At 42.7% G+C, this 20,230-nt stretch overlaps 1 protein-coding gene across 4 annotated transcripts in view; it reads left to right on the forward strand.

The window, feature by feature from the left end:
* Nucleotides 1-20,230, forward strand: part of ntm (neurotrimin) — a 72,091-nt gene that overhangs the window by 24,585 nt on the left and 27,276 nt on the right. For 3 of the 4 annotated variants that reach the window (XM_061804261.1, XM_061804262.1, XM_061804263.1), the window contains one exon: nt 8,920-9,010. In XM_061804261.1, the coding sequence (XP_061660245.1) occupies nt 8,920-9,010 (91 nt within the window). Of the gene's footprint in view, nt 1-7,525; nt 7,605-8,919; nt 9,011-20,230 lie in introns of all 4 variants that reach the window. The other variant, XM_061804264.1, reaches the window with a different exon arrangement.

Raw genomic sequence — 20,230 nt, forward strand, 5'->3', positions numbered from 1 at the left:
CTTTCCTAACTAGAGACAAATATTTTCCGGGGAGGCTTTTCGTAAGATGAATCTTTCGTTAGTCGGTTATTCGAGACTTTAGTAAGTAGAGCTACCACTGTATGTGCCCTAAGATTGGCTGGTGACTAGTTCAGGGTGTACCCTACTTCCTCCCTGTAGATAGCTGGCATAGGCCCCAGCACCTCAGAGATGCTTGTGAGGATAAACGGTAATCAAAATGGATTGATGCAGAATACCAACATAACTGCCAAGAAAGAAAATACAAACAACTAAAAAGGCTTTTTCTCTATATTGCATTAAAGCACTTATCTTTTTTTCAATCAAACATTTTCATGCAATATTGTGTAGGAGCTGCATATAGAGCTCTTGTACTTCACGTGACAGTTTGCACGGCGCCATATTGCGATAAAGCTGCTCTGCACTGCAGGAGCAGTTAAACCAGAGCAGATTTTACAAATTGCCAAAGACCTGTTGTGCGGTTGGTTGTCGCAACAGATAAGACAGATATTCAAAGAGATCATTCTATGGAATACGAGCTGAAAAGACCAGAAAATATCGATGGATTTCGGCAATTAAACATGAATGGTGCCCAACCAAAATACACACACTCCTGTGTTGCGATCGCTTCATTTCAGGTAGGAATTATTCTTCTCAATCTCAAATTATCAAGAAGTACTTAAAATGCCAAGTTGGCTCATTTGAGAACAATGTGCATTTAAAAAAAGAAAATATACCATCTGTCGCAGAAGAGAGGTTTACGTGTGGCCGCAGTCACTTCTGTGTACGTTCGTGGAGATGACCCCGTCCTCTTTTTTTCAATCATAGTTTATGAATGCGAGTTTGTGTAACACCAAAAGTCATTTATTTAAATATTGGTATTTGTATTGAATACCATCAATGCAGCCCTATGGGGGCACAAACCAGTGCAATCTGTAGGCCGGTCCCGAGCCCGGATAAATGCAGAAGTGAAGAAACGGGTCCAAGCAGGTTGGAACAGCTGGCGAAAGGTGTCTGGTGTGTTATGTGACAGAAGAGTGTCTGCTAGGATGAAGGGCAAAGTTTACAAAACAGTGGTGAGGCCGGCCATGATGTACGGATTAGAGACAGTGGCACTGAAGAAACAACAGGAATCTGAACTGGAGGTGGCAGAAATGAAGATGTTGAGGTTCTCGCTGGAGTGACCAGGTTGGATAGGATTAGAAATGAGCTCATTAGAGGGACAGCCAAAGCTGGATGTTTTGGAGACAAGATTCGAGAGAGCAGACTTCGATGGTTTGGACATGTTCAGAGGCGAGAGAGTGAGTATATAGGTAGAAGGATGCTGAGGATGGAGCTCCCAGGCAAAAGAGCGAGAGGAAGACCAAAGAGAAGGTTTATGGATGTGGTGAGGGAAGACATGAGGGCAGTTGGGGTTAGAGAGGAAGATGCAGGAGATAGGCTAAGATGGCAAAAGATGACACGCTGTGGCGACCCCTAACGGGACAAGCCGAAAGGAAAAGAAGAAAGTATTGAATACCATCTGAAAAGATGGATGGATTTCAGCAAAGGTTAACGTGTGGCTGAATATGCTTCCGGGTTCACTCGCCGTCTCCCCGTCACTGTCTGATTTATTCCTGATTGAGAACCGATTCAGCACCAAAGTATTTGTATGTGTCCAGACTTTTATATACTTTCAAAGTTTTCTGTATAAATCTTGACGGCTTACTCACCAGATACATGTGTATTTCCAGTTGTCCAAGACAAGCAGAAGCGAATTAACAGTCCAATTTCTTATCGGCAAAAACGTCGACTTAGGCATTAAATATGGGTCCTCTATGCCGAGTGTCTCTAATTTTTCCATGTACCTTTGTTTATTACCACCTTCTAAATGTCTAATGGTATCAGACAAAACTGGGCGTTGTGCTATAAGACACATTTTCGTTTCCTCTCAATGGACTTCGCATTAAACAATGCTTTGTGTGACCGGCAATATCGCGACGTAAGCAAAAGTCATGTGATTTTATGACGTAGGTGCATGAGCTCTATATACTGTATTTCTAATATACAGGATAATTGTGTAAACTCACCTTATGAGGCAGCTATATTCACTGAGATACCAGTGTTCCACTTTCCCGTCTGTTTGTCCTTGTATAAATTAGGACTCTTCTCATGGTTGTCTCAGGCAATTACATTCCAGTCAATTAGCCTGGGGGTTGGGGGGAGGGGGGGAGGTAAGAGTGTGAAATGGAGAGGAGTATATTCCACTCATCAAGGACACAGCTGAAGAAATTACATGCATCTCTGTCCACTGCACCGCAACCACTGATGGCAGGAAGCTGCTGGCCAAAAGCCTGTCCCACTCAAACCAGGTTTTAGATGTGGGAAAAAAAAACAAAACAAATTTTGCTTGGCTCTGACATCTGCTACGATCTAGATGCTCGGGGTGACCAAGCGCTATCGTCACGTGTCCATTGAATTCTTACAATCATTGTGAAGCACAATTCACCAAGTGTTAGCTTGTTGTAGCACTCATTGCGAAAGTGATCTGAAAGACGATTTTGATTCAATTTAAGAGCGGTTATGCAAGTCATCCCCTCACATTCATTTGACTTGAACATGCCATGACTATCATCGTTGGTGACAATGAATGCAAACTTCTCACTTTTATCCACTGTTACCTCATAAATTATAAATATAGTTAAGTCTTGTGAAACACAGCAAATGTAAAATTTATCGACTGTATTTGTATGATTTGGCAAACTCATTTACCGTGTTTTCTTACACTGTGTTATAGCCTCGCTAAATCGATCAATATTAAGATCTTTTTCACTTATCCACACCAAAGAGTTGCATGCCCTGCCATGGCTGTGGTTGAGCCTGGGCAGGCTTTCAACTGTTAGAGTACATTAAGCCCTCGTTGGAAGAGACTTCTGCCTCCGTTTTGAGAGTATTAAACAAAATTTTTGACTAACCGGCCAAGTTGGCGTGTAAATGGAAAAAAAAATCACCAACCAACCACAATATGAAATCATTTTACATAGGGCTGCACAAAATATAAAAAGCTCATTGTGATAATGGTATCTGTCCTTGTGTCCGTGTGTAGCCTAAATTTTGCATCTATTTCTATAAAACTTTACAGCACTATTAACCAACAGCAATAACAAAAAAATATTTAATACCATAAAGTCTGGTCCTGTGCTCTTGACAGAGTCCTCATGCCTGTGTGTAAAAAAAGAGAAGAGCCACACCTCATCATACATCTCAACTTTGGGTTAGCGATCAGGTTTTTCAATGTAATGGGACAGTTATGGTGAGTTCGAATTGAGTTTTCTGGAGGGATCAGGACATTGTAGTTATTTGCTATACTTTGAGGTGTCTATAGAGCTTGATAACATCTGTGTCTATACCACGAGTCTGATGGGATGTCACACAATGGCCGAAATCTGGCTCTGGCCTCTGTTTCTATCATTTCATCTGTCTTTTTTATATACAGTGTATTTATCTGTTCCCATTGCCAAAAACTGGAAGCACCTTATTTTGTGTGTACAGACTAGGCATTCAACAAACCAAACATTTCTTGAAAATGTCAGGGAGAACCCGCCAATAAGCAGATCAGGGATGGTTTCCCTGCAAAAAAGAAAAGCAAAGATTATTATTTTTTTAATTGAAGTAAAAAGAAAAAAATCTACAGATAGATGAATCCATGGGTGTAAACTAAAGTATGCTGATGTCCATTATATCTTAAAAAAAAAATCTCCAATTTTTGCTTGTTCTGTTTATTTAAACAATTATTTGATCCCCATTGTTGAAAACTTTTTTTTCTTGCCCTGTTTGGCTATTAGATAAAGCAGAAAATAGGATCTGTATTCATTTTATCCCAGAACAGTTTTACTGTGGTTTCTTTGTATTCTCCTTTATATGTAGTGAGAATTGAAATAATTTAGTCATACAGAATCAAGTTTTTAAGGACAGTAACGGGAAAAAAGTAACTAAATAACATGGGAAAATAAGACAAAAGAGAAAACAAGCTGTAGATAAAATGTGGAACGTAAAGCATACAGTACATAGTACATTGACACAGTTGTGAATCTTTGGCAAATGACCAATGCATAACCAGCAAGCAGCCAGGGGTGGGACTTCATTAAACTGGTACTTGATTTCCAATTTGTCAGCATTGTCACTCACTTGGCAAATAACCAGTGAGCAGCCAGCGTCAAGCAGCACTGTGCCGGCGGGGGAGGAACTCAAGTGAACTGAATGTATTGGTGTACTGAAAAACAGAAGAATGATTCTTTCGTGGAAGGCACTTTGGTGAACTGAATGTACTGGTGTAGTGAAGAGCTGAAGAGGTGAGACATTCATTGATCTTTTTACTTCGTAATTTGTTAGACACGAGTAATTCGTTCATTCAACATCTTTGTTAAGCTAAGGAGTGATGTACTAGTGTGATGATTGAATTGTTTGTGCAAGGAACGGCGTACTACACAGTGTATGCCCTCATTAGTGATTTGAACTGCAAGTCCTGTTTTCATTGCTGGGCTAGCTTTCACCAGCAACCGTTTCTTCAAACTAACGGCTAATGTTGAGTCATTCAAGCCCATGAAAACAACCACACATATAAAATAAATGTAAATTAAGAATGTGTATATGTGTACTTACATATCAATCACTTTGTAATGTGATTATCAAAGCTTGTTGTTACATGTTAATAAAAATACATTAAAGCTATATAGCGCTTCTCAAGACACTTTCCAGGAATTGCATAACAATAACAGTTAAGGTGCGTGATCAGGAAGCTTGGGTGACTGATTCGGGTGTCAGTGATGCTATGCAATACAGAAATGTCATGGCAGCTGGTTGAGATTTCTGAGCAAGACGTGAAACTCAGGGATCATTAACTGAATGAGGAAGAATAAAATAACATGACTGATTTTGTGAAATATAACTGAATGATTTGGTGAAGAACTGTTTTGAACAATTCTTTTCGAATATCCATCCATTTTCTTAGCCAATTATGCTCACAACGGATCGCGCAAGTGCTGGAGCCCATCCCAGCTGTCAAAAACATGCAACATTGATTGGACACTCTAAATTGTCTATAGGTGTGATTGTGAGTGTGGCTGTTTCTCTATGTGCCCTGCGATTGGCTGGCAACCAGTTCAGGGTGTACCCCGCCTCCTGCCCGTTGACAGCTGGGATAGGCTCCAGCACTCCCCGCGACCCTTGTGAGGATAAGCGGCAAAAGAAAATGGATTGATGGATGGACTTGTGATACAACAGCAGTCTTTGTTTTGCATCAGTCTCTTCCTGAGCTTTTCAAATACTTTTTTTTAATCTGATGCTTATATCTTGTTGTTTGTTTTGTGGAAACTGTAAAGCTATGGTAAATGTTTGCTCGTTTTTTAGTGTATGTTTTTAAAATGTATACATGTGCATATAAGTAATAATGATTGACTTTCCTATAGAGCATCCTCTCCCTTTTTTTTTTGGACTTTGCAGAGAAGATGAGCGATGATGTTGCATCATCAGCATTGGTATCATTGCCTTACTCCTCTCTCCTCCTGGCAGTCAATTTGCAGCCACCGAAGTGATGTGTTATTGACCCGTTCGCTGTTTGGCAAAGAGGATAGAGGCAGGAAAGGATTGTTCCTGTTTTCCTTGCAATATTCTGGTGGCATTTACTTGGATGCTCTGAGCAAACTAACCATAATTGATTGTTTGATATTGGATATGCAACTATCATTTGATATTTGCTTGCAAATTCCTTACAGGATATTTTATATGCCATCAAAATGTATGTTAATTGCCAATTCAATCACACCCAAAAGACACATTCAATGTCTAGTGTGGATGTCTATGGAGCCTGTAGGACATGTCTTTTGCCTTTTGAGTGGTGGCCCTGTGAGGCCAGTCATATGGTGGATAGATGGAAAGAATACTTTGAGCAGTTGAGGAATAAAAGAGAAGACTACAAGAGGCAAGTGTGGTGGACCAGGAAGTGACCATGATGAATCAGTGAGAAGTTAGAAAGGCACTAAAGAGGATGAAAAATTGACAGGTAGTTTTGGTCCTGATGACACACCTGCGGAGGTTTGGAAGCATTTAGGAAAAGTGGCTGTAGAGTTTTTGACCAGCCTGTTCAACAGAATCCGTGAAGGTGAAAAAATGCCTGAGGAATAGAAGAAATGTGTGCTGCTACACATTTTTCAGAACAAGGGTGATGTGGAGAGCCATGAGAACTATAATGGAATAAAATTGTTGAGCTACTCAATGGGGTTCTGAGACAATGTAGTGGAGGCTAGACTGAGCACAGAAGTGAGTATTTGTGAGCATCAGTATAGTTTGATGCCTAGAAATAGCAACACAGAGGTATTATTTGCGATGAGGATATTGATGAAAAAGTACAGAGGTCAGAAGGAGCTATAGTACACAGGGTTTTTATGGATCTAGAGAAAGCCTATGAAAGTGTACCCAGAGAGGGTCTGTGGTATTACTGTACAATAAATGTCTGAAGACAGAAGTATTTTAGAATAATTCAGGACATGCGTGAAAGCAACAGAACAGTGGGGAGGTGTGCCGTAGGTGTGACAAAAGAATTTAAGGTGCCATGCCATTGGCACTAGCACACCCCCATACCATCACACATGCCTGGTTTTGAACTTTGCATCCATAAGAGTCTGCATGGTTTTCCTCTTCCTCAGTTTCCAAAAATAATTTGAAATGTGGAGTCGTGGGACTAGAGAACACTTTTCCACTTTGCATCAGGCCATTGTCGATGAACTCGGGCCCAGAGAAGGCAACAGGTTGTTGTTGATAAATGGCTTTTGCTTTTGATAGTAGGGTTTTCAGTAGCACTTACGGATTTAGTACCAAACTGTATTGACTGACATTGGTTTTCGCAAATGTTCCTGATCCCATTTGGTGATATCCTTGACACAGTGATGTCAGTTTTTGATGTAGTGCCACCCGAGGGATCAAAAGTCACAGGCATTCAATGTTGGTTTTCAGCCTTGGTGCTTACATGCAGTGATTTCTCCAGAATCTTTATAACTTCTGATGGTATGGACCGTAGATGATGAAATCCCAAAATTCATCAAAATGATATGCTCAGGAAAATTGTTGTGAAACTGTTTGACCATTTTCTCACCAAGTTGTTCACAAAGTGGTGAACCTCACCCCATCTTTGCTTGTTTGACAGCAATTCCTTTTATTGCCAATCGTGGCACCCACCTGCTCACACTTGGCCTGTTCACCTGTCAGATGTTCCAAACGGGTGTTTGCTGAGCATCCCTAAACTTTCACAGTGTTTATTGCCACCTGTCCCAGCTTTTTGGAACCTATTGCAACAATAAATTCAAAATTAACGATTTGCTAAAAACAATAGGGAATCAGTGTTAACATTAAATACCTTGTCTTTGTAGTGTATTCAATTAAATATAAGTTGAACATAATTTGCAAATCATTGAATACTGCGTTTATTTATATTTAACACCACCTGCCATCTTCATTAAATTGGGTTTATATTGAATATTCATGATTGTCACAGGTATGGGACCCAAATGCAGGACTTTGGCCAGTGACATGATTTTGAGGATGGTTTTATTCCTGGTAGAGTTCATACCCAGGTAAGCAGTCAAAATAGGCAAAGGCACAAAAACACATGGTAAAAGGCTAACTAACGAGGCCGGATAACTACTCGGCAAAAACAAGACATGACTTAGCTGTGGTGGCACAGGAACGCTAGCTGTGAAAACGAGGCAAATACACAACAAGAAGCTCGTATACTCATGCAGACTAATGCAGTCTCAAACAACAAACTGGCAACTAGCAAACCACACACAAGGCTTAAAGGTCTAATCCAGATGACCTATATTTTATTTTTATATCACACAAACCCAGCATAATTAGCAACAATGAGGTGCAGGTGAGGAGCTGCTGCCAGAGGCAGCTGTGCACAGGGCAGTGCCCTGGCCACGCCCCTGACAATACTTTTTTTAAAATTTTTCTCCCAAAACCGAATGTTACGAGTTATTCTTTGTCTTTTTCCATTAGGGCACTTTCTTACTAAAATATTTAACGTGTTACATTTCACTTTCTTTTGAGTCATATTATTCTAAACAGTACTCAAGTACAATGTTTGGCTCCTTGACCCTAACTCTGTTGGTTGAGCATATATTCCAAGTATATAATGTACAGTATAAACAAAGACTGTAGACTTATATTTTCAAGAAATGTGGAGAACTGTCGCTCATGAATTTCAGTTTCAAAAAAAAAAAAAAAAACACAGTCAATGCAGATATCACATTACAATGTGAAATGAGAGTTTTTTAAGAACTACAGCAAACTATGTCATATACTGGAACAAATACACTCCTACAGCTTCTTCTGTTATCAACAACAATTTTATGTCAATAATGACATAGTCTCTCGACCAAGGTAATGTATTTCATTGCCCAAAATAATAAGAATAATAATCCATTTGTACTTTAAATACCTGTATTTTGACTGAGACCTACCCAAAAAAGGAGCATATCTGTCCGTTGATATACAAAACACATTGATTAGTTCTAAATTTACTCAATTACTTTGATTAAGGTATTCTCATTATGTATGTTGTTCAACAATTGATTACAACAATTAGTTACCGTCTATTTATTTTTAAAGATATCTTGATAGATAATGTCCGCAATCGGTCAGGAAGGATTAATAAAAAGAAATTAGTTGAAATGAGGGATCGTGTCAAGATTTGGATTAAGACCAATGAACAGGTGGGTAAATAATCTCCTGGAGTATGTTTATGGGATGAACGTGGACTCCTTGTTCACATGGGACCTTTTCCAAGACTCTTAAGACCGAAGATAATGTCTGTTGGGGGCCACTTACTCTTTTGCAAGTACACAGCTCTTCTCTCACTGAGAATTTTGCTTCTTGTGCCGGCAGGTTTGCCTGTCAAGACTCAGGGCAATTCTCAATCCGATAAGAATATCATGGACAATATTACCGTCAGACAAGGAGAGACAGTCTTTCTGAGGTAAGTCGCCACACTTTAAACATAATTTTCTCCTGCAGTAAGGATTTATAATTGAAATGTTGTCTGTTTAATCATATTCATGGTGCTGAAAAAAGGGTTGGGATTTTAAAGGATTATTCTTTTGAAACCTGTCAATTGAAATGTGATATTTTTTATTTTAGATTTTTGTGCTGTAACTGCTGCAATATTGTATTCGTGAGTGGGTACAAATGTAAACACTTTTCACATCGACAAAGGACTGTAGAGGGTGTTAGAGATTTTAAAAAAGTTACATTGTTATAATATTGTGGCTAAGCAAGAAATTCTCGAAAATATTAGGACTGCTGACCTTTTTCCTCCTCTGGGCCTTCAGAGGCTTACTGGACAGAAAGGGATTTATACTGCTTTCAAATGCTGTCGGGAGTCTTGAAAGTAATCTTAACATAAGCATAATCACGGGATTGATGGAAAGATGGAGGACTAGTCCAGGCATGATAATGTTTTTTCGATGTCACTAAACGGAAAACTCACTTAGGGTACACAAAAGATTCAAAGCAAGTACAGTGAAGAAAATCAGTATTTGAACACCCTGCTATATTGCAAGTTTTCGGACGTAGAAATTATGGAGGGGTCTGAAATTTTCATTGTAGGTGCATGTCCACTGCGAAAGAGATAATCTAAAAAGAAAAATCTGTAAATCACAATGTATGATTTATTTAACGATTTTTGTGTGGTACAGCTGCAAATAAGTATTTGAACACCTGCCTATCAGCTAGAATTCTGACCCTCAAAGACCTGTTAGTCCCACTTTAAAAGTCCACCGAATGACGAGTTCCATCCCAAGAACACCATCCCTACTGTGAAGCATGGCTGTGGTAGCTTCATGCTTTGGGGGTGTTTTTCTGCACATGGGACAGGATGACTGCACTGTATTAAGGAGAGGATGACCGCAGCCATATATTGTGAGATTTTGGGGAACAATCTCTTTCCCTCAGTCAGAGCATTGGAGGTGGATCATGGCTGGGTCTTTCCGCAGGACAATGACCCGAAGCACACAGCCAGGAAAACTAAGGAGTGCCTCCGTAAGAAGCATATCAAGGTTCTGGCATGCCCTAGCCAGTCTCCAGACCTAAACCCAATAGAAAATCTTTGGAGGGAGCTGAAACTCTTTGTTTCTCAGCAAAAGCCCAGAAACCTATCTGAACTAGTGAAGATCTGTGTGGAGGCGTGGGCCAAAATCCCTCCTGGAGTGTGTGTAAACCTGGTGAACAACTACAGGAAACGATTGACCTCTGTAATTGCAAACAAAAGGTTACTGTACCAAATATTAACATTGGTTTTCTCAGGTGTTCACATACTTATTTGCAGCTGTATCACACAAATAAATCATTAAAAAAATCATATATTGGGATTTCTGTATTTTTCTTTTTGGATTATTTCTCTCATAGTGGACATGCACCTACGATGAAAATTTCAGAGCCCTCCATGATTTCTAAGTGGGAGAACTTGCAATATACCAGGATGGTGAAATACTTATTTTCTTCACTGTAAGTCGAACAAGCACACATCTACTATTACACTACATGGAAATATTAACAACAACAAACATCCATCTATTTTCTTCCGCTTATCTGACGTTGGATTGTGGGGGCAGTTAGTTTAGCATGGAAGCCCAGACTTCCCTCTCCACAGCCACTTCCTCCATATAAAATATTATTCATCTCATTTTCTACTGTTTTTCCGGGTTGGGTCGCGGGGGCAGTAGCTGTAGCAAGGATACCCAGACTTCTCTTTGCCCAGCCACTTCATCCTAAGACCATCTCGTGCATCTTCTTCCCTAACACCGACTGTCTTCATGTCTTCCCTCAGAACATCCATCAACCTTTTCTTGATGACCGAGCTTATCACCCTATCTATAAAGGCCCCGTCACACCATGACGTTCTGGTCAGCGTTCTATAGCGTTTGAGGAAACGTTGGTCGTCGCCCATGGTTGCTGGGATAGCGCCAGAAGAGCGTTGTTTGAACGCTATTGAACGTCAATGATCGCTGGAAATCGCCGCAGAACACCGGTCCGGAAAAAACGTTTTGAACATGCACAAAAGTTCTCACCAAGACCAGCGTTCATCAACGTTTAATTTTAAATGCTGTAGAACATTCGTGGAACGTTTTACTAACGTTCGCCGAGCGTTGCACGCGTTTGGCTATCGTTAGTTAGTCGTTACTGTAGTGTTACTTGGTTGTTACTTATCGTTTGTTACCGTCGGACCGTCATCACCGGGGTTTTCATGGTGTTTAGGGTCTCCAGGGGGTGTCACATGGTGCGTTACTTCTCGGACGTGCTCTTCCTCCTAGTGTTCTTTTTCCTCCAAAGACATTGCTAGTGAAAGAGGCTTTGCATTCTTACTTGCAGCGCTAGTTGCTGAAGTCCGCACCCCACATTTTTTTCGTCTAGGCGGCATGATGCTGACTGTTCAAACTCACAAGAACAACTGAAGTGACTATGAAATTTCCAACGTTTTCGTTCCCGTTCCACTGTAAAAATTACACGCCAGCAAAATTCTATACTATCATTATTCACCCGTTAGTCACACGCTCATCTCACATTGACAAATCGCTCGTCGCGCACCAGCGACAGGTTAGCACATGCTAATGGTTTTTAGCGGTATCTTATTTGGTCGCTTTTACACGCTTCTCGTGCGTTAGACACACGTTAGTCAAACGCCAGATGTGTCATCCTAATTTGAGAGAGAGAGAGAGAGAGAGAGAGAGAGAGAGAGAAGAGAGAGAGAGAGAGAGAGAGAGAGAGAGAGAGAGAGAGAGATAGAGAGAGAGAGAGAGAGAGAGATAGAGATAGAGAGAGAGAGAGAGATAGAGAGAGAGAGATGAGAGAGATAGGAGACTGAGAGAGAAGTCTCTATCTCTAGCTGCTCGCTCTCTCTGCTCGAGAGCTCTCGATCTCGAGATCGAGAGAGAGAGAGAGATGTAGCGCGAGCAGTTGCTCATGTTTACAAGTTTAGCAAGGGTGACTGGGGAGGAGCAGTGATTAAGAAAGGACATGTTGATTCTGAGTGCTTGAAGGATCTAATAAAGCCTTCCGAGCAGCAAACTGGTGCTTCGTACCATTATTGTTCCCACCACCAAGGTGTCTCCCCTGTGTTTCCGGACCACGGTCAGGAGACTGTTCCAGGAAAGATTAAGAAAGGTTTTGTCATTAAATATTTAAGTAAATACATGTATTGTTGTAATCTTCGTCTCAAATCTGTAAAGCATAAATACTGTTTATTTTTTAAATCATTTTGGTACCCAGATACACATACATGATCATTCCTGGGTTGTGTGTGTGGAGGGTGGGTGGATGGGGGTAGTCCCACTTCGCAGTTTTGCACATTTCTCAGACTCCTAATTTGCTTTGAAGAGACCAATGACTGTGGTGGTGTCATCTGCAATCTTTAGGGGTTTGACATGTGGGTTTGTTGAGGTGCAGTGGTTTGTGTAGAGAGAGAGAAGCATACCGGAAAACGGACATATATTTGGGGCTCCCTGGTCGTAGTGGTGCATGTAGATGAGGTGCTGTCCCTCAGCCTCTTCTGCATTGTCCTGCCCATCAGGAAGCTATAAATACATTGCGGATGGCAGGCGAAATGCTAAGCTGGAGGAGCTTCGAGGAAAGGATTTCGGGGATGGTGGTGTTAAACACAGAGCTGAAGAATGATGATATACAGTTTCATGTTGACCGTCAACAGACCTGTATGCTCAGTAGGCAAACTGCAGGGAGTCCAGCAGAGGACCTGTGAACCTCTTGTCCAGCATGAGACATTCAAAGGCCTTCATGTCGACAGATGTCAGGGCAGCAGAACTGTAATCATTCAGACCTGAGATTGTAGGTTTCTGGCACGATGATGGACTGTTCAGACAAGGACTGGTGATGCCGTTTTGTTGATCTTTTGTTGTTTGAGGATTTGTCTTACATCCTGTGGATAGTCAACACAGCAATGTGAGTCAGAAGTGAGATGTGAGAGGTGGTGCAGCTGGGCTGGTGTGGGATTGTTGGTTAACGATGGTGTTTTTTAAAATGTTGTTAAACTGAATGACTAGTCACCTCAGTGCAACACTTGAAATAAGATTATATTGTGTAAAGAAAGCTTTTGCATTCTGTGCGGGTCTGACATGTCCCCTACTCTGAGCCTTAGGCTGCTCCGCATGGAACTTCAATGTAGCCACTTGGGGGAGTGTAAAACAATAAAATGTCTATGCCAGGGGTGAGAAAAATGTTTGGCTTGGGGGCCACAATGACTTTTAAAATTTGACAGACGGGCCGGGTCAGCACAAGATACAATACATATAAAAAACTGCATTTGTTAACAGTACATATCAGAAAAAAGCATTGCAGTATTAACATACCTTTTAATGAGAACAGTGTAGTTGATCACCCATTTTAGGCAGTGCATTGAAATCTGGTGGTATTTCTGTTGTGGCAATTCTCAGAACAGATCTAAGGTGTTCATCACTCATCTGGGATCTGTGGGGTGCTTTGTTGATGTTCATCACACTAAAGGTCTGTTCACACTACATATGTGTGTGAACCAAAAAAGCCAAAAAACACCAGCATCCTCTGTGCCATCTTCTGGATGTTTGGAAATTTGGATGCACTTAATGAAGCAAAAAAATCATCCAGTTTCTGGGAGTTGAACTTGTCCTTTAACACCATGTCACATTGGACATCATTCAGTTCCAACTGCACTCCTGTGGCGCCGTTTCCGGGTCGTGTGAGAAGGGACATGACACCAGCTGAAGTGCCCTGTCAATTTTTCCAAAATCACTAAACCGACAGCAGAATTCCTCATGCAGGTCATCCAGTGTTTTCCTATATATTTTCACATGTCGCGGAGCCTCTTTTAACGTAGCCAGTGTGGGGAAATGAGCAAATGACTGGTCTGACATTTGCTTCGAAAATAAAACCAGCCTGGCTTTTAAGGCTGTGACGTTTGCTTGTATTTCATGAACAAACTGGTGTTTCCCTTGTAGCTTCACATCCAACTTGTTCATGTGTGTCAGTATGTCCACAGTAAAAGCTAAATCACAAAGCCAATCTTTGTCATTCATAAAAGGCAGGAAAATTGTCAGTATTCTCAAGTAGCTCCAAAAATGAAAATAATATCCTGTTTGAGCTCCCACACATGTTGAGATACTTTTCCCAAACTTAACCAGCGGACATTAGAATGGTAAAGTAAGTCCGTGTGATCAGCATCAGTTTCTTCAAGAAAATGAATAAACTGAGTGTAGCGCCAGAGAAAAGGAGTCGGAGGCGGAGTGTCGGACACAGGAACAAAACTTGTTTTATTGTTCGACATCGAAACACTACTCGCATAACGGCGGGAACTCCGTCATCCTTTTCTCCGGAAGCGCAACAACAAAAACAGTCAGTGCGGAACCCCGCACCCCAACTCGAGGTCCCGCGGGTGAATTATGTAAACACCACACAAGCCCCCCCAGAATTCACCCATAGTCAAAATCTTCGTGCCGTGGAGGGATGATGACCCGACCCCGGCGGGTGTGCACTGTAGGGGCCGAGGGGGGCGGGGCCGCACTGTCCATTGAGTCACGGGACAAGGGCTCAGGCGGGGTCAAGGGCACCCCGGCAGGCACAGGGGTCGCACGGGGTCCCGAAGCACGCAACCCACGTGCCGATGAACGCCCGGGCCACGTCTGACGACGTTGTCGAGGAGAGGGGAACAGCTTCGGGCCAGCGGGTCGTCCTGTCCACCATGGTGAGCAAGTAGGTGAAACCGTGCGAGGGAGGAAGTGGACCTACCAATTCGACGTTGACGTGGTCAAACCTCTCGGGGACAGCGAAGGGCTCCAAGGAGGCTTTTGTGTGGCGATGCACCTTAGCCCCCTGACAGGCAACGCACGAGTCGACTCAGGCCTGCACATCTTTCTTAAGACCGCGCCACACAAACTTCTGGGCCACCAGCCTCACGGACGGTTTCCTGCCGGGGTGGGAGAGGTTGTGGACCGCCTCGAAAACAGCTCGCCGCCAGTTTGTAGGGACCAGCGGCCGAGGCTGGTCAGCCGAGAGGTCGCACAGAAACCTGATGCCCGAGTCACCAACCGTGACTTCCTCCAGGCGCAAACCCGTGTCAGAAGTCTTGAGGGCCTGCACCCCGTGGTCTGATGCCTGGTCTGCGCTCATGCGGGAGTAGTCGAGAACCAGATGCACAGTGCCGATGATCGCCCTGGAGAGGCAGTCCGCGACCACATTGGATTTGTGTTGGATGCTGTGCTGGCGGGCGGACCACGGCTCGGCCACCTTGGACATGGCGAAAGTGAGGGGTTTATGGTCCACATATGCCGTGAACTCACGGCCTTCCAATAGGGAGCGGAAGTGGCGGATCGCCAGCCAGAGGCCAAGGAGCTCTCTATCAAACGTGCTGTATTTGCGCTCCCTGGGGACCAGCTGACGGCTGAAAAAGGCAAGCGGTTGCCAGACGCCGCCGACCCACTGTTCGAATACGGCTCCAACAGCGTAGTCCGATGCATCGGTAGTGAGAGCGACAGGGCCCCCGTGGGTCGGGTGGGCCAGCATAGCGGCACGACTCAGCACGGCCTTCGTAGCCTCGAAGGCTTCCATCCTCTCGGCCGTCCATTCAATGTCCCGGTTGGGGGCCTTATCTTTAAGAGCCTCATAGAGCGGGCGCATAATGTGGGCCGCCTGGCGGATGAACCCGTGGTAGAAAGTCACCATCCCCAGGAACTCCCGGAGGCCCCGAGCTGAGCGAGGTCGGGGAAAAGCGGAGACGGCCTCCACCTTTGCCGGAAGGGGGGCGGCGCCGTTCTTGTCTATGAGTTGCCCGAGGAACTTGATAGAGGGCACCCCGAAAACACACTTCGCCGGGTTGATGATCAGGCCACGCTGCTCAAGTCTTGCGAAGAGGTCGCGGAGGTGCATCAGATGTCCATCTTCCGAGGACCTGGCGACGAGGATGTCATCCAAATAGACGAACACAAATGGCAAGTCCCTGAGCACAGAATCCATTAAATGCTGGAAAGATTGTGCCACGTTTTTAAGAACAAATGGCATCCTCAGAAACTCGAACAGTCCAAACGGAGAGATTACAGCTGTCTTGGGAACGTCTGAGGGGTGCACGGGAACCTGGTGATACCCGCGCACCAGGTCGACCTTGAAGAACAGGATTTTGCCCGCCAGGTGGGCTGAGAAGTCCTGAATGTGTGGAACACGGTAGCCGTCGGGCGTAGTGGCGTAGTTAAGGCGGCGGTAGTCACCACACGGTCCCCACCCGCCACTCGGTTTAGGGACGATGTGTAGCGGCGAGGCCCATGGGCTATCCGAGCGGTGGACGATGCCCTGGGGCTCCATGTTGGCAAACTCGGACTTAGCGACTGCTAGCTTCTCGGGGTCAAGCCGGCGGGCCCTCGCGTGAATCGGGGGGCCCTTGGTCTCAATGTGGTGCTCGACCCCATGTTTAGTCGTGGCAGAGGAGAAAGTGGGCCGTGTCAAGCCAGGGAACTCACCAAGGAGGAGCTGGTACTTGGTGCCGTCCGAGAGCGAACTGGAGAGACCGCCATAGGTCGCCTCATTGCGGACGCAGGCGACTGTGGAGAAAGTCAGTGCATCCACCAGACGGCCCCTCTTAACATCCACCAGCAGCCCGTGGGCACAAAAAAAATCAGCGCCGAGGAGAGGGAATGAGACATCGGCAGTGACAAAGTCCCATGTAGTAGTTTGCCCACCGCTGGTCCATGCCATCATCGAGGAAGCTAACACATTAAACAGTGGGCTGCACACTTTCACTGATTTTGTTTTTTCAATGTACATAAGAGCGAATGAAAAAAAATAAAATGAATTATTTTATCATACTGGAAGAAAGTCACAGCTCAACACTGAACTAAAACTTTACCATTGGTCATACTAAGCTACTTTATATCGCAATCCTCAAACTCTCACAGTACCAAAAACGCTAACCTTGTGCTTCATCAGTAAGTAGTTAAAGGAAACCTTTTAAAAAGCATTTGGTTCCTTTCATTAATGTTTTTCACGCAGTCTTCCGTTAACCCGTGTTGTGCAAAGTTACTTTTCGTACAAAAATGCTGAATTCATTTGCATACCCTTCAAATTATCAATCAGAACTGTCATGCCAAACTCTAACCAGTTGTGCCACCATGGCGCCCAGCCCTGTAATATGCAAGTAAAAAAAAAGTTCAATAGGTCACTCATATATAGTTAAAGGATTTTTTATTTTCAATGTGACAACTTTGCCATTTTACACAGCCTATCCCATCTGAATTTTGGCAACATGTTATACACTGCACTGGTGGCTGACGAATTGAAGGCCACTTACTGTACAAACAACCATTCATGATCACACCTTTGGAAAATTTTGTGACTTCACTAACTTGGCGTACATGTTTTTTCAAGAATATCGGAGAAAACGATTATACCCAGTGAAAATTCATGGAGGGATGCAAACCTGCAAACTCCATAAAAATACAACCTCAACCCTGTCCAGGTTCACCAAATTATTGGGTAAAATGTGGCAGTCACTGAAAATATGGTAAACTATTCAACGTTGGATGAAGCAATGAAAGATCTCATAATTACCAAGGAATAATGAATAGTTAAAGTATGTGGGAGTAGGAATTTTCAGAGAGGCCCTGGGAAATGGCTTGTCCTACATTTAGCTGTCTGCATTGTTGAGTATAATCTATCTCTAGAGTATTCTCGGCTCAAGACGATCTAAACTGTGGAACTGTGGCAGTTCATTGTAATTTCTGAATGATACATTTTTCCAAATCTTTACCCTTCTCATTTTGAAGTGATTTAATTCCGCCTAGAATAATTGAGACATCACAAAGAAGCTAAAATTAACTGTGGTAAATTTCAACCTGTGTCACTCTTTGTGAATATTCATTTTCCTGCAGTCAAAGAATGTGTGGACGTGGAGTCGACAGATCCAGTAATCCAGCAGAAAAATTATTGCTGGAACAGCCAAGATGAAACTTTTATTATCTCTTCGAGTGAATGTTCAGTATGTAGAGAAAACAGACCACAGTAATGAATTAACATTATATTTAGAAGACTAACAAAGAACCACAGCTGACACAAGTAGGACCTAAAACAAATTATTACAATAAATAATATATTTGATGGGACGGTGATATATCCCAGCCCCATCTGTGAGTTTGCATGTTCTCCCACGTACCTGTGTAGGCACTGATATTTCCAACTTTTTGGAATTTGTGCACTGGTGAGATACTGTTGCTGTGTTTGTAGGAAACACGGTGGATATTTGTTGAAGACTTAACGTCATGCCACCAGGTTACCCGCGCAACCACTGTGCGAAAGAAGAAGATCAATGGGGCTGCGTGAACATTTATTTTTCATGTGATCTAGATTGTATTGTCTGGCAAATTGGCTGTCTAACACTGGAAGATAAACCGCGACTTGAAAAGAAGAGACAAGCTGATGTTCGTTTTAATTTGTATATTGGCTCCATTGGCTGTCGCCGTAGCTTCTTCCTGGCATTCCATTGGCTCGGAGGGACGTCAATCTTTGACCATGATGCACTTCCTGTATCATGGTTTGTGTGGCACGATAGAGCTACTCTCCCACTGGCTACCGCTGTACCATCTTCCTTGCATACCATTACCTGGGAGGGATGTAAATCTTTACCCATGATGCTTTTGGTTTCACTTGCACACTCAACTGTCACTGAATCACACTAACATAAATTGGAAAAGTACAATAACAAAGTTTATTCATCTTTATTCACCATGGGCCTCAAGAAACGTTCATGGAAATAAGTGGTGTGCGTGCGTACATTCATACGTACATTTTCACTCAGATGTCAAACATTTTCCTCCTCCTGCCTTTTGCTGGTTACTCTCCCTTCTCTTCGCATAGTCACCCAATGCCAAAGGTAAATGAGCATATATTTTGTATTATTCTTTACATTATGTGGTTTGAATGCTTATTTTTGGGTAGGGGGATTAGGCCATTTCAACCAGTTCAGGGTGTACTTTGCCTCCTGCCCGATGACAGCTGGGATTGGCTCCAGCACTCCCATGACCCTTGTGAGGATAAGTGGCTCAGAAAATGGATGGATGGATGGATGGATGGATGGATGGATGGATGGATGGAAAACTAAACAGTCGCACAACTAATAACCAATGTAACAAACAAATGAACCTAAACTGGAAACAAAACATGAGGACGTGGCACAGAAAAACGACAACTTCCAATAACACTGACAGGGACAATGGACCAACAAGAACTGAAAGAAACCAGAGAAATAAATACAAATAGACAACAAGGAAAATTTAAATATTCTAAATTGCCCATAGGTGTGATTTTTTGTTTCCCTTTTTTTTAAATAGGAGCATTGCAATTGCATGATAACCAGTTCAAGGTGTAACCCGCCTCTCACTTGAAGTTAGCAAGGAGAGCCTGTTTATTCAAGTATTCTTATACATGTTACACTGAGATTCACAAATATAGAGAAAGCCAATCAACTATAAATTTAGAAGATATGAGAAAGGGTATGAATATGTTGCTAAAGTATGAAATGAAATTGTGAGTATTTACAATATTTCTCTTAATGCAATATATTAAATTGTTCCCATTTTCCATAATTTGTAGCTGAAATATTTGCATTTACTCAAAATCTTGGCTTGATTTTGTATACTGCTCATTAGAGGAAATGGTAAACGGAATGTGAACCTGAAAAAAAAATATTCTATCAATCAACCAGTGAAGCTATTTTCATTCAGAACATCAGCTGTGGTTATGAATCAATTTCTGGAAGTGTAATAGGCTGTATTGATGCGGTCAAATTAATTGCTGCCACAACGAAGTCAAGCTCATTACCTTAAGAGCGAGCAGCTTTGACATCTGGGTGAGGGGAGTAGAGAAAAGCAACAGCCCCTGTCCATTTATGAAAGCACACTAAGGTAGAGCAGATATTTAATGAGATAATATGGTTCATTTGATGGTGAAAGACCCCTGGAACCTTCGGGAGGATGAGAATGACATACAGTTTGAAATCTTCCCTTATTGTGACAGTGGGGCAGGGTACCTTGTAGATAATATAGTAAAATCTGCAGATGCTGAATCCATTAATCAAATTATAATCTTATAACTAACAGAGTGATGCATTTGTTCGTGCATCTGCTTTGTGGTGAAAAGGATCTGGGATCCACTCTGAGTTTGTATGTTCTCTCCG

Source organism: Syngnathoides biaculeatus, chromosome 18 (assembly GCF_019802595.1).
Source record: "Syngnathoides biaculeatus isolate LvHL_M chromosome 18, ASM1980259v1, whole genome shotgun sequence".
NCBI classification, from domain to species: Eukaryota; Metazoa; Chordata; class Actinopteri; order Syngnathiformes; family Syngnathidae; genus Syngnathoides; species Syngnathoides biaculeatus.